The sequence below is a fragment of the Phoxinus phoxinus genome, assembly GCF_949152265.1.
Source record: "Phoxinus phoxinus genome assembly, chromosome: 14".
NCBI lineage: Eukaryota > Metazoa > Chordata > Actinopteri > Cypriniformes > Leuciscidae > Phoxinus > Phoxinus phoxinus.
Window position 1 is genome coordinate 463,007 of NC_136889.1, and position 15,000 is coordinate 478,006.

General features: G+C 41.9%; 1 protein-coding gene across 1 annotated transcript in view; it reads left to right on the forward strand.

Moving 5' to 3' along the window:
• Nucleotides 1–15,000, forward strand: part of ptk7b (protein tyrosine kinase 7b) — a 62,519-nt gene that overhangs the window by 28,469 nt on the left and 19,050 nt on the right. The window contains exons 3-6 of the mRNA XM_079636292.1: nucleotides 8,134–8,430; nucleotides 10,825–10,927; nucleotides 12,138–12,301; nucleotides 14,601–14,748. Coding sequence (XP_079492418.1) covers nucleotides 8,134–8,430; nucleotides 10,825–10,927; nucleotides 12,138–12,301; nucleotides 14,601–14,748 — 712 coding nt within the window. The remainder of the gene's footprint in view (nucleotides 1–8,133; nucleotides 8,431–10,824; nucleotides 10,928–12,137; nucleotides 12,302–14,600; nucleotides 14,749–15,000) is intronic.

Here is a 15,000-nt window from a genome sequence, read left to right on the forward strand (position 1 = left end):
GTGTGTGTGTGTGTGTGTGTGTGTGTGTGTAAGCGGCCGCTGGGGCTGATGGGAAGGAATGTGATGAACTTCCTGTCAGACGGAGTGACACACTGAACTCTGACGGACCGCAGACACACACACACACACACACACTCCAGAGACTCGGTCATCAGCGCTGGGCTGCAGTGTGTGTGTGTGTGGCCTGTTTTGTGAAGGTTCATTATGCATTCACAGGAAGTGAAAGGTGATTGAACAGGAGCTGCTGCTAATTAACTGTCATGAACAACAGCCCGTCTCTCGCCCCGTCTGTCTCTCTCTCTCCTGAATGAGTGTGTGTGCAGCAGCTTCTCTCATTATTGAGTGTGTGAGTGAGATTGTCCCACTTTTGTGTGTGTGCGTGCGTGCGTGCGTGTGTGTGTGTGTGTGCTAAAAATACACTTCATTTATTAATTAAATTATTCTTTTAATTCAGCTTTTTTCATTTACTTTTAGTTTAGCATGATGTACTAAACGATTTTTTTTTTTTATTTGCGATTGTTAATTTCTGTTCAAAATATAATGCAATGTGCTTGCAAAATATAGTTCTCTGTGCTCAAAACTTACAATTACTCGCTCAGGAATGAGGCACACATATAACGCCATACGGATGAGCCTTGCAGGGCCGGCGGTGTGTGAGTGTGTGTGAGTGTGTGAGGCAGTGTGTAAAGCGCTTTGGTGGCCGTGGGTCTGTAGAGCGCTGTGTAAATGCAGTCCTTCAGCACTGTCTGCACAGGAGCGCTGGAGGTGTTCGCGAGCGGATGTTCTGCCACATGATGTTGGTTGGAGATCTTTAGTGCTTCATGCAGTCGATGATCTCACAGTGACTCAGCGAACGCTTGCAGGAACTGCAGCTCCACACACACACACACACACACACACACACACACACACACACACTGGCATTAGATGCTCGTGAACCCACACATGAAGAGTTAGTCTGGAGTGAAGATGGATCATATGAGTGATCTCAGATCAGTCGAAACCTTGGAAAGTTTGTGAATCTGAAAAAAAAAAAACATTTCAAGGGCCTGGAAAGTTTTTTTAAATAAACACACACAGACACACGGGTCCTTGAAAGTGCTTGAGTTTATTTTGTGCAAGAAGTGTTCTGGGAAAGATTCCCTGTTATTCCCCCGCTCCGCTAATGTGTTATTCCGCCAACACTTCATGGCCTGTGCGCACTAGCTTGCTACGTTAGTTACGCGCATTTACGTGTTCCGCTAACTGTGTCCCACGTGCTTTGTGTTGTACGTTGCCATGATGTTCACGCACACACAAAACTTAAAAACTTAAATAAATGAGCCCACGCTCTCCTCAATATCAGCCGTGCAGAAGTTAATATCAGATCATGTAGAATATAGGATAGGGTGTATACTGTATATGTATGTAAAGATAAATGCAAAAAAATAGTTGTGTTTGACTCATGAAAACTGTACCGATGTCACCTTGCGCTCACTGGAGATGTGTCCACATGAAGTCCTGGGGTCTGACATTTAACATTTAATATTCAGCAATATCATTGATCTCCCGCACTGACAGCATTATATGAGAACTGAGCTGAGCTGCACGATGACATATATATATAAATGAACTAAATTAATAACTTTTTTACAACAGAAATGAACATCACTGAACTTACTAAAGCTGGACTGACGCTATTCTCTTCTGGACACACACTCTGCTGCATTATTGTCCTGTTATCTCTGAAGCGCTGTATAAGTAAAGCTGGACTTGATGAGTCCGCCGATGAGACTCCTCACCTCACTCCTCACATGCTTTCCCTTCTCGATCTCAGAGCGCTCGCTTGGATCATCTACATGTAAAGTGCTTTTCCCTTCACAGCTGGTTGGTTAGCCGGAGGAGATGAGCGCTCTTATCCACAGAGCCGGGTTTGATTCCTCTCAGAACTGCAGATCCGGTTCTGAATTACTCCTGGCTTCCTCTGGAAACACGCCCGCGGGCTGTTTTTGTCTCTACGAACTCGTGTTGAGTGATTAATAATGATTGTGTTTGCCGTTTGAAAGGCTTTATCACCTGATGTCTTTGTTCAGCAGAGGAAACCGTGAACTGGGATGTTTAATGGTTGTGTAAACGGTCTTAGCGTGAAATGACAGTTCCGTGTCTCACATTAATGATTTATATCTCATCGGCCCGTGACCCACCCGCAATTAATTAGTTATGTTTTATAACGTGGCCCGTCTGAGCCGCGGATATAATGCGATCTGCGTGTCACTATCGAGTGCTATATATATACAGAAGAGCCGCTTTACAGAGATAACAGGGAAATAATGCAGCAGAGTTTGTTTCTAGAAGAGAATAGCGTCAGTCCAGCTTCAGTGATGGTCATTATAATGGTGGCAGTGCAGGCAGGTCAATAATATTGTTGCTTATTAAATAAAATGAGTAATTAAACGTGTGTCCTCCTGCCGCCGCTGCATGTATGTCTGAGTTATAGAGAGATGCTCGAGTGTGTCTGTGGAGAACTAGTGTTTGTTATTAGGATGTTAATCGGAGAGACGGCTGTGTACTTCACACTCCCAACTCTCACAAATACTTTGAATTAGCATCACAGTGAAAAGATGTCACTCCTGCTCACGTGGAGCCCGTTTCCCATCATCCCCCATAAACCTCTCGGCCTGTGTCCCTGTTGTCACCCAGCATCGCTCGCCTGTGTCCTGAGGAGGTCACGAGCTGACCGAGACGAGCGCGTATGAACACACGAGAGACGGTTCGCAGGAGGAACAATAGCGTCTTTATACGTCTTCTCTGGCGTCCAGCCACAACATCTCTCAGTGTGTCGCCCAGGTGTGTTCTGGGTAATGAGGCGTGATGTGGGATTCTGGGTGGTCGGCCCGGAGCGCCGTCTCACACACATTCACTGTAATGGTGGAAAGCTTTTAGTGGTGTCTCAGCACTTTACCTCAGTTGAGTTCAGTCGGTCACGGATCCCACACGTGACAATAGACGCCTGATTGGTGGAGACGGAGGGATTAAGTGGCTCTAACACGTCCCTAATGACAGAACTCAACGTTTGTGTGGAGTTCTCTGAAGACGAGCGTGTTTAAACTTGAGCAGTAATACATCAGGATCCCTGCAGATCCTCCGCGAGTCCTCAAGTGTCCTTCACTCCTGTAGATCGCGAGCTTCCTTCCGAAACTGGGACTCGTGTTACACAAGCTCGTGCGATCCCATGACCCTTCAGATAGCACAAATTGAAAATACGTTCAATGGAAACACTTCAATTTCGGCAAAAACTCCTATTTATCGCAGAAACGTGTTTACACTCGCATGAGGAGGTTTTTCAAAGAAGTGTGTGTGTATATTTAACGAGGATCTTTAAGGCGAGACACGGCAGGAAAAAACGTTTTTTTTTTTTTTTTTTTTACTGGTCAATTTTGAGATTTTGGCCTATTTGTCTTCAATAACATCTTCTTTCAGACTTGTGGTGAAAAAAAGTCCAATATACACATTTAGGTCTTTATTTTACTAACTTTGTCTGTTTGCGTCTGTAGATTTCTCCGAAATTCAGCAAAAGTTGGCTCTCTCTCTCTGCTGTACAATGCTGTCGATCCAAATATGGTAATTTCCTTTTAATCAGCAACCAATCGTGAAAGTACAATGGGCATTTAACTCTAAAAGCGAAATCTCATTGGCTGATGTGCATTTCTGACGCCGTGATTGGTTCAGATGCATCATGTGACGCTCTCTGACATTCAGATGTGTGTGTTTGCCTGTTTTTCTGCTCAGTTGAAGGCCATAAATGCTGTGTTTATAAGTTTTGATGTGATTTAGGTGGTTTGTATTGTTGTTGCTAATGATTTGATAAGATATTGTGTCTGTAAATAGTAGGGGTGTGCAAAAAAATCGATTCACAGAAGAATCTAGATTCTCATTTGCAATGATTCAGAATCGATCTGAAATGTCCAAGAATCGATTTAATAAATAAATAAATCAGCTGGCTGTTCGCCTCCATTTTTGTAACTAGCCTATACGGGACGTCACCACGCAGCCGGTTTTTGAACGTGAGCGGCAAATCACTAAAACAAAGAGGAAGCAAATATGGATGAGAGGGAGATCTTTCGTTCCTACCCAAACATTAGTTCTGAGAAAAAAATTATTAATTGCTCAGTTTAACCATCATAGAGTGAAAGTGTATCATTTGCATTTGTTTTTAAGTCCTTAACAGGACTCATCTGTCCTTAACAGGACTTAAAACAGGCGCGCTTGACATATAAGAACGAGCAGAGAGAGAGCGAGAGAGCCCCGAGCGCTGTCTGCTCTCTCTCCCTCACGCATATTAATCAAAATCAATTAATACGATGGTGTCGGGAAAAAAACTCTCCAGTGATGAAATGTTTTCTGTGTTGACAAATCTTGTGCGATATCCTAAACTGCCGAATGCATTGCTTGTTTTTTCTGTTTACATTGTGAATGCTGCTACGTCAGAGCGATTCCCCGTATACTTTTTGACAAGTGTCCTTGACAGGGCGGCCATAGCTTTTTTCAGCTCGAGTCGGCGGCGGTGTGAACGTACAGTCAGCCGCCAGCTGCAGACCAACACACACTGCAGTGCTTCACGAAACGCCCTGCCAACTCCGAGAGGGCAAAAAAAAAAAAAAAACTCGGTCTATCGCTGCTTCATCGCCAGGTAGCTTAGGGGTAGTATTTTTCATTTTGAAAGAAGCACTTTATTTTCATAACTTGTTATTCTTTAAGTTACTGAGTCTGAGAAATATAGATGTTTTTTTGTCTTCACCGGTTGTGTTCTACATGATATTTGTGGTAAACTGCAACTTTCCTGGGAAATGCATCTATTTTCAATTATTTTGTATTATGAAGAAGCACTTTATTTTTGTTCCAACTTATTTTGAGAACCAGACAAAATATTTTTTATAAAAGACACTTCCCTGATAATTGAACTTAATAAATGTGAAAAAGACACTTTAATGTCTCCGTTTGTCATTTGGATAGCAAAGCAGATGAGAGTAGATCATGATCAGAAACCCGATTAGAAATCATTATGGATAAAATTGAATCGTTTTGAATCGAAAATCTTTTTGAATCGAATCGTGGCCTCAAGAATCGGAATCGAATTGAATCGTGAGATGGTAAAAGATTCCCACCCCTAGTAAATAGTTGTTTCCACTAAAAAAGTATGAATTTTTACATTACAAATCTTTAAATGCCTTTTTCTCAAAATGAGTTTTTGTCATTCTCCAGTGACACATCTCAGCCGATGTACACCAAACTCTCCAGTTACACACTTAGCAGTATTCTGAAGATATGTTCAGAGGGATTTGTTAATAAATCATTCCTGGCCTGATTTATGTGACATTTTAATAAAAAGAATATGGCAAAAATCTATTTGTTAAGGCTATGGACAGTATATTTAGATTTCCTTGGTCATGAAAGCATATATCCTGAAATCCCTCTGAACATCTTTTTTTCATCTTGTGTGTAATCAAAATGAAAAGAATTTTGCACCTGGCTTTATCATATGCTCAGATCTATCTACCGAAAATATATGCAAAATTGCGCATATTTAATGAGATAATGCCGAATTTGCATAATTAAACATACAAATTTCAAAAACTTGTAATACATTTTTTGTATGAACTAGTGTAAGTAATCAACTGAGGAAGTTTCATGGTGATATCTATTATTTTTAAATTGTACCCTATTCACCTGTAGTGTCTCGCCCTAAAGGGAGTTTATCGAGTTATTTTGCGTCGTATGTTGTGAAAAAGAACTCGTGGTCTGGCGCTGAAGCGCTCGCTCAGGTCCCGAATTCACTTCTCTATACGCCTGAATGGTCAAATCTCGGGGGATAGTTTGTGTGTGGATCCGAGCGGGATCGCCGTGTTCATATCTGCCTAAACAAACCGAACCAAGGGACGTAACACACCAGGTTCTGAAACCAGCCGGTGTGAAAACACCCTTACATTCAGTTTGATCACATTCAGTTTTGTCTTCAACGGTATAAGAAAATTCTTAATTATCATTTTAAGAGGTCTTAAATTTGGGGACGGTTCTGGGTTATCTTTAACACTACGATGAAATTAATTAATTAAGTGTTGCTAGTTGATGGATCAGTGATGTGAGTCTCGGGATGAATCCCAGAATCCTCTTCACTGATCGGCATTCACATGCATCAGTCGGTGAGTTAACGCTCAGATTTCTGTTTCCGATTGTCCTTTCATAATAGCAGGAGCCCGTCGAGAATGGAGCTGGTTGCCATGCCGACGCGTTTGGCGGGAGAGCGAGTGCAGATTGAGAGGCGTAATGAGTCGAGCTCGTTGGGCTTTACATCACCGCATCTCTGGCGGTTCTAGATGCTCGGCCTGAGATCAGATCGATTAGCAAACGCTCAGAAGACTCGCTCCAGGGTCGGGTTCAGCTCTTCTTCACAGGTCTTCAATTACTGACCACTTGATATCCTGAACCTGCATGACTTCTTCTGTGAAACAGCTTTAATAATGTTCAGCACATATCTTTAGCTATCATTTGTTTCTCATGAACCCACTGTCTTTGTTTGCATTTACATTTATGCATTAGGCGGATGCTTTTATCCAAAGTGACACATTGCATTGAAGGTTTACATCAGTTCATGCGGATCGACCCATGACCCATGAGCCATCTACTGTTTGAGCTTCATGAACACACATCTGCTGAATTAAATCTGTCGTGGTCACGTCTGATGTCTGGCACTTCATGTTGTTTGCAGGCTGTCCAGAGAAATTTCCCTATTTGCTCATTAATGCTTTGAGGTTTCAAAAATTGCACCAAAGTTCCATAAAATGTTCATAAAACTATCACTGAATGTGGAAGAAGTCCTGTGTCTGTGTGACTAATGTTCAGACACAAGAAGCTTTTGCTTCCACATGCGCGAATAATGAATGGAAGTTTTTAGGAATGGAAGCGCATAACTAACTCTTAAACAAGCACTTAACTAACCCATAAACAAGCACATAACTAACCCATAAACAAGTGCATAACTAACCCATAAACAAGTGCATAACTAACCCATAAACAAGCACTTAACTAACCCATAAACAAGTGCATAACTAACCCATAAACAAGTGCATAACTAACCCATAAACAAGTGCATAACTAACCCATAAACAAGCACTTAACTAACCCATAAACAAGCACATAACTAACCCATAAACAAGTGCATAACTAACCCATAAACAAGCACTTAACTAACCCATAAACAAGCACATAACTAACCCATAAACAAGCACTTAACTAACCCATAAACAAGTGCATAACTAACCCATAAACAAGTGCATAACTAACCCATAAACAAGTGCATAACTAACCCATAAACAAGCACTTAACTAACCCATAAACAAGCACATAACTAACTCTTAAACATGCCCTTAACTAACCCATAAACAAGCCCTTAACTAACCCATAAACAAGCACATAACTAACTCTTAAACAAGCCCTTAACTAACCCATAAACAAGCACATAACTAACCCATAAACAAGCACATAACTAACCCATAAACAAGCACATAACTAACCCATAAACAAGCACATAACTAACCCATAAACAAGCACATAACTAACCCATAAACAAGCACATAACTAACCCATAAACAAGCACATAACTAACCCATAAACAAGCACTTAACTAACCCATAAACAAGCACATAACTAACCCATAAACAAGCACTTAACTAACCCATAAACAAGCCCTTAACTAACCCATAAACAAGCTTGTCGGCCAGTGTTGATTCTGTGGCGCACCGCAGTGTGGGAAACACTGCATTCTGGGGAAACACTGCACTCTGGGAAACACTGCATTCTGGGAAACACTGCACTCTGGGAAACACTGCATTCTGGGAAACACTGCACTCTGGGAAACACTGCATTCTGGGAAACACTGCACTCTGGGAAACACTGCATTCTGGGAAACACTGCACTCTGGGAAACACTGCACTCTGGGAAACACTGCATTCTGGGAAACACTGCACTCTGGGAAACACTGCATTCTGGGAAACACTGCACTCTGGGAAACACTGCATTCTGGGAAACACTGCACTCTGGCTCACTTAAGCGCTTGTTTTCCTTCCGCTAGTTTAACTGGTTCTCTTTGTGTCTCAGTCTTCATCATCCAGGGCTCATCTCTCCAGTTCTCCAAAGAGCCGAAGTCTCAGGACGCGTTACACGGGCGCAGTGCGATCCTGCGCTGTGAGGTCAGCGACCCGGAGAACACACACTTCTCGTGGACTCAGGACGGGCGGCGCGTGCAGGACTCGACCCGCCGCTTCCAGGAGGGCAGTAACCTGAAGTTCACATCAGTGGACCGGCACAGCGACACGGGGAACTTCCAGTGTGTGGCGTCCAGCAGCGCCACCGGAGAGACTCTCGCCTCCAACAACGCCTCCTTCAACATCAAATGTGGGTGACGGAATTACTGACAACTAGTTTTGTGTAAACATTTTTTGTAATTACATTTTATTTATCTCTTTATTAGATTTATATATCTCGCTTAAAGGTGCAGTGTGTACTATTTAGGAGGATCTGATGACAGAAATGCAATATTATAAAAATAACAGTTTTCAGAGGTGTATAAAGACATAATGAACCGTTATGTTTTAATTACCTCAGAATGAGCATTTCTCTCGACACACACCGCGGGTCCGCTTACATCCACATGTTTCTACGGTGGCCCTGAACGGACAAACGTGTTTCGTCACTATGTTGTTCTTCATGATAAGAAGCTAAAGCTAAAGTCAGCGGATAAAACACTGACACAATGATGAACAGGTGACAATAATATTCACAATAACATCATTTTACTGAACAATCAAGTGAACAATTTCTTAATTTATCTTTGTAAAGAAACCTCATTGCTGAACTGGCTACTCTCTGCTGTCTCAGACGATGACATCACTTCCTGTCGGCCACCGTAACTTCTGTCGGGTGCAATTCGCAACCTCACCACTAGATGCTGCTAAACTTACACACTGCCCCTTTAAGCAACGTTCGGAACGTGTCACGACACTGCTGTGTGTAACAGTGAAGATGGAGGTGTTAAACTATAATTGATAGCTGTCAAATTGTTTCGCACACATTGGTTCACAATATCAACTCTGCCCGCCACAAATAGATTTTCCAAAAGGCTTTGACATGGTTGAATAAACATGAGCGCTGCACGTTTCACAGTCAACACGCGGCCGGTGTTTTATATGAATGCATCTTTGAAGGAAACTGACTGTCTTTAGCGAAGTTCTGATGTTATTTTCCTTTAATCTTTCTTTATCTCTCCTGGTAAAGCAGCGTTTATGATCGCCGCTCTGCAGCTCTTTGTAATCCGCATCATTTCATGGGGTCCTGCAAACCTGCATTAATACTAGTGTGGAATGTTTCTACAATATTCACTCGTGACAGTAAAATAGGGTCAATCCACTGCAGTATTTCCTCTCAATCAGTAGAAAATGTGGTTAACACCCAGTCATGCTTGAGAAATAAAAAGAAGATACCGTCATATACCGTGAAACCAGTATAATTTAGAAAAATGCTGTGATATACACTTGTGGTCATACCGCCCAGCACTAGAAGAGAAGTGTGTCACAGGACGCCTCTGGGAACCAGGCCACGTTTCATAGATCTCTCTGTCATTGTTGAGTTCTGCTCTCTCTCTCTCTCTCCTCTCTCCTCTCTCTCTCTCCTCTCTCTCTCTCTCTCTCTCTCTCTCTCTCTCTCTCTCTCTCTCTCTCTCTCTCTCTCCTCTCTCCTCTCTCCTCTCTCCTCTCTCTCTCTCTCCTCTCTCTCTCTCTCTCTCTCTCTCTCTCTCCTCCTCTCTCTCTCTCTCTCTCTCTCTCTCTCTCTCCTCTCTCTCTCTCTCTCTCTCTCTATCTCTCTCTTGCGTGTCGGATTGCGTCTCGCCCTCAGCCGTGTAATTATTCCTGTCGAGATGATCAGTGTTCCTGCCTTTGCCTTTGATTTTCCTGCCCAAATCTTGTGTAGCTTCTCAAACACGTTCAGGTGATTCCTCTGTTCCACAGCTCCGTTCTCTCTCTCTCTGTCTTCTGTAGTGTGTATTCAGATGTTTTTCAAATTAAATTAGCCAAACAACTTTTAAATTAGCCGGGAACCCTGACATTCTGGACTCGGACAGCAGTTAAATCACAGACACACCCCTGATAGTGTCAGTATTTCCTTACGCGATCACATGAACTCTTTCATCCATTTCATGGTTTCACAAAAACATTTTTTGAAAATGACTACGTGCCTGCGCACATATATATTTAAATGCGCATATCCATAGACTAAACGCCGTCACCGAAGTTTACATGGAGATGATCACGCTTTTCAAAAGTTTTCACCGCTTGCACCAGATCCTGTTTCCGAGTGTGTGTTCAGAGTGTGTGTTCAGAGTGTGTGTTCAGAGTGTGTGTTCAGAGTGTGTGTTCAGAGTGTGTGTTCAGAGTGTGTGTTCTCGAGCTCCAGACACTGGCGTGCGAATGATCGGCCAGAACACAGTAAAGTTTGTGTTTTCTGTAGATTGTAGAACGGTGTCGTGTTAGCGGCCGCTAAGTTAATAACTAATGATCTGTACAACGGAAGTGAATCAATCACAGCTCACTTTATCTGGACAATAACTTTATTCTAGAGCCGCTGTAAAGCTGAACACTGTCACTGTAATCTCCTGTGTTCTCTGTAAAGCTGCGGTGAGACTCTACACTGCAGAGCGCTGTACAGATGAAGAGACTTGACTGACCCACATATTTACTTTATTCACATATATACTTGTATCCAGCGTCTGATTGCGGCTGTAATGTGTCTCAGGGCTGGAGAGGGGGCGGGTCAGCATGAATGATCCCGCCTCAGAGGCGGAGCTTGAGGAGGCTGAGCGAATCGTGTTGCAGTGTCACATTGATGGACATCCACGGTGAGTCACGTCTGATGCTCACACTGAGCCCGGGCTCCACATCATGTCCTTCAGTCATTCACTTCTTAAACGTTTAGTAAAAGGAAAAGTATGATTTTTTGTGTGAGTGTTGTAAATATAATTTATTGTGAAGAAATATTCTCATCACTGTTCAGTCAGCTTTGACATATTTAAATCTGCATATTTATGACATTTTAATCTTTATAAAGTAAATTTTTCCCTAATCGTTTTAAATATATGCTTCATTTTTCATTTTAAATTCTTACATTTGATCAATAAATTAAATTAGAATAATAAGACACTATAGGGCTGTTACCAATCAAATGAAATAATTTACACTGAAACATTACAACTGCATTAAATAATGTTATGAATAAAGGGTTTTTGAATATTCAAATAAGAAATGTTGGAAAGAATGATACTTTTAAACATGAAACTAAACCACCAGTAGGTGGCGGCAGCGGACCGTCTTAATGAGCGAGTCATGCACTCAAACGATTCGTTCAAACGGCCGATTCGTTCAGGAATGAGGCAGTTGTTTATGAGTGAGTCATTGAATCTTTGACTGAACCGATTCGTTCAAATGGCCGATTCGTTCAGGAATGAGGCAGTTGTTTATGAGTGAGTCATTGAATCTTCGACTGAACCGATTTGTTTAAAACGCTGCATTATTCAGTGATGAACACGGGTGAGGTGCTGTGGTTCTGCTGTGATGTGTGGAACTCTTTTCGCTGCTGAAATAAACAGTCAATATTGCGTCTAAAATCTAAAATGACTTAATATTAATAACTTGTTTATTGAACTGTCATGAAATCAGTGTCACATTTTCAATGGTGAGGGTATTCAGCACTCCTGGTCATGTGATGTTGCTTAACTCTATCATATGTTATAAATATAAAGCTACACATTCTTACCGCTGGATATTAGCTGAGTTTCTCATGTTTCCATTTGTCCTCAACAGCAGCACAACCTTGTTACCGTCAGTACATTATATATTATATTATTATGCACTATCAGTCGCCGCTTACCCTAAATGAATGCAGACTCACTCGTGTTCTGCTGATTCCCTTGTTATGGACGTTGTAATCGGGCTAGTTGTCCGGGATTCACCTCCACTTGGCCGTTAGCGTGAGCACTGATCTCATCACATGACTAAAGCCCCGCTGTGAGGGATGCAGATGCTGATGCTGGAGATGTTCTGACCCATCAGGCCGAGCAGTAAATGGTTCCGAGACGGAGAACAGCTGGCGGGGAAGGAGCGGAGCCTCACGCTGAACGACCTCAGCCCAGGGGATTCTGGGACTTACTCCTGCTGTGCTCGGAATGCAGCAGGACAAGTGTGCAGTGACCACAACGTCACGCTCAACATCATCGGTAAGGTTACGAGCTTTGACCCCTGTGCGACCCCTTATGGGCATTTGTGGATTTTTCAGTTTTTATCATTTGTATAATTTTGCCTGTGTTAATGCGTGTAATGCAGGCGTGTATTTATATTGGAATTTTACGATTTCACCCCCATTTCCCTTTAATAGATACTTTACACCAGTAACACAACAACCAGTAACACAACAACCAGCAACACAACAACCAGTAACACAACATAGTTCCTCTCAGGACCTTCAGGACACACATGTCCCCATTGAAACCCATTACAACTGCAATATTTAATCTCAAGGCCATTTAACTATAATATGATGCAGTATTGCTCAATAGGCTTTCATGCTGTTGGCAAGGCTTCACAATTAAACATTTTACTAGCAAATAGCAAATACTCGCTTTATTCCTGTTTTCTGCTTTTGCATATTATAGAGCCTATCGGATAAATGATAGTGGTAGCAGCTATAAGTGTGTGTGTGTGTGTGTGTGTGTGTGTGTGTGTGTGTGTGTGTGTGTGTGTGTGTGTGTGTGTGTGTGTGTGTGTGTGTGTGCGCTTGAACTTGTGCATCTAACGGGGGAAATGTGTCACTGCGCCCTCACACACACACACACACACTCTCACTGAAAGCTCATTTACTGAGATATCATCCTCAAATTTTGGAACACAACTTATTCAGATTTATGGCTTTGATTTTCTAGCAGTTTTAGAGTACAACATGTTTTATAAAATATACATTTTAAATAAAATAATGTTCATAAATAATTTTCATAAACTTCTCTAAAACCTTTTTGTTTTGCTTTTTAAACTTTTTTTTACTTCTTTTTTACAAAAATCTTTGAAATGAGAGCAAACTTCAGTCTGGGCTCTGGCAGCTTCTGTCCACTATAGATCTGTGTGTAACTGTATTAACTGATGCACAAGTGTTCTTTATCCGGCAGCTTGTAGATTACAGTAGACCAGGGGTTTCGCCACATGACCCCCATCCTTACATTTGAAAGGCAGCTTTTATGTTTTCATGCATAAAGACCAAATTTATACTGAAAATTTGTAAAAAAAAACACAAAAAAAATAGTAAAATTGTATGAATAAGCGTGAAATAGTATTAGTATTTAATTATTATTGTTTTGATTTTGTTCTTTATACCCCAGGTGTAAACCCCTGTATCAGAGCATCAGCGCGAGCAGGTTTAGTTCACAGGTGGATCTGAGGTGTGTGTGTGAGGTGTGTGAGGCGTGTGTGTTGTGTGAGGTGTGTGTGTGAGGTGTGTGTGAGGTGTGTGTGAGGCATGTTGTCTGGTCTATCGCGTGTGACTGCAGATGTTTTCATGGCTCTGTTATGTTTGTCACCTCATGTGCAAAGCAAAGCAGAAATGTATAAAGCGTAACCCAACACCCCGGCCAGCCTTCCCATCAGCCACCTGTGCTGCTCACACACACACACACACCTGCAGACAGAACAAAAGCCCCGCTGAAGAATAGAGAGATCAGCCAGAGCAGGATAGAGGAGTGTAAGCGCTGACGTGAGCGTGTCCGTCTGTCATGTGATGATCTCGGAGTGAGACTGTTGCATCTTGTGGTTTATTCTGCCTTCATTCGAATTTTATTTTATTTTAAAAATGCTGATTCATTTAAAAAAAAGATCAGTGTGATTTTAAATTGCATATGCATGTAATATCCAATCATTCACACAGCGACCAGCTCCACATGTGTATTTTATTATTTATTAATCGCGATTAATCGCATCCAAAATAAAAGTTTGTGTTTACATAATATATGTGTGTGTGTGTGTATAATTATTTTGTATATATAAGTAAACACACATGCTTGCATATACTGTATATATTTATATTATTTATATTATTTATACTAATATAAATATTGTATATATAAATCAATAAAAATCTTAAATATATACATGCATGTGTGTGTATTTATATATACAAAATAATTATACACACACACACACACACACACACAATGTAATACTAAATTTAGCATTTTAATCAGCAGTACATTTTTATTTGATCTTTTTATCATGTCTTGGAGTATCGCAATAATATCGTGAGTTCAGTATCGAGATATGCATCGAATCATGACATGAGGGTATCGTTACACCCCTAGTGTGTGTGTGTGTGTATATTAATAAGATCAGAACCTAACTCTTCTCTCTCTCTCTGTGTGTGTGCGCGCGTGTGTGTGTGTGTACGCGCGTGTGTGTGTGCGTGTGTGTGTCCGTGCGCGTGTGTGTGTGTGTGTGTGCGCGCGTGCATGTGTGTGTGTGTGTGTGTGTGTGCAGATAAGACTCTCCCGCGTGTGCTGCTGGCTCCAGTGGATCAAGTGGTTCTGCGTAACGAGGACGCTGTGTTTCACTGCCGGTTCAGAGCCAAGCCTCCGCCGGTTCTCCAGTGGTTCCACGACACAGAACCGGTCGTCAACACATCACGGTGAGACACTTCATCACTCGAGTGTTTACACCTCGGTGACGACACCAAACAAGCTCCAGCTTTCCAGTGCTCAGTTTTTAGACCATTGAGTCCTCTTAAAGGGGACATTCCCCGTGTGTAAGTGTATAATCCGGTCCCGGTGGATAACCCAGAAAACATGAAAGTGAATCTCAGTAACTTAGTTCTGGTGAGCCTTCTACACACACGGAACGACATTTGGTTCCTCAAGCGACACAGACCAGTTCTAACGCG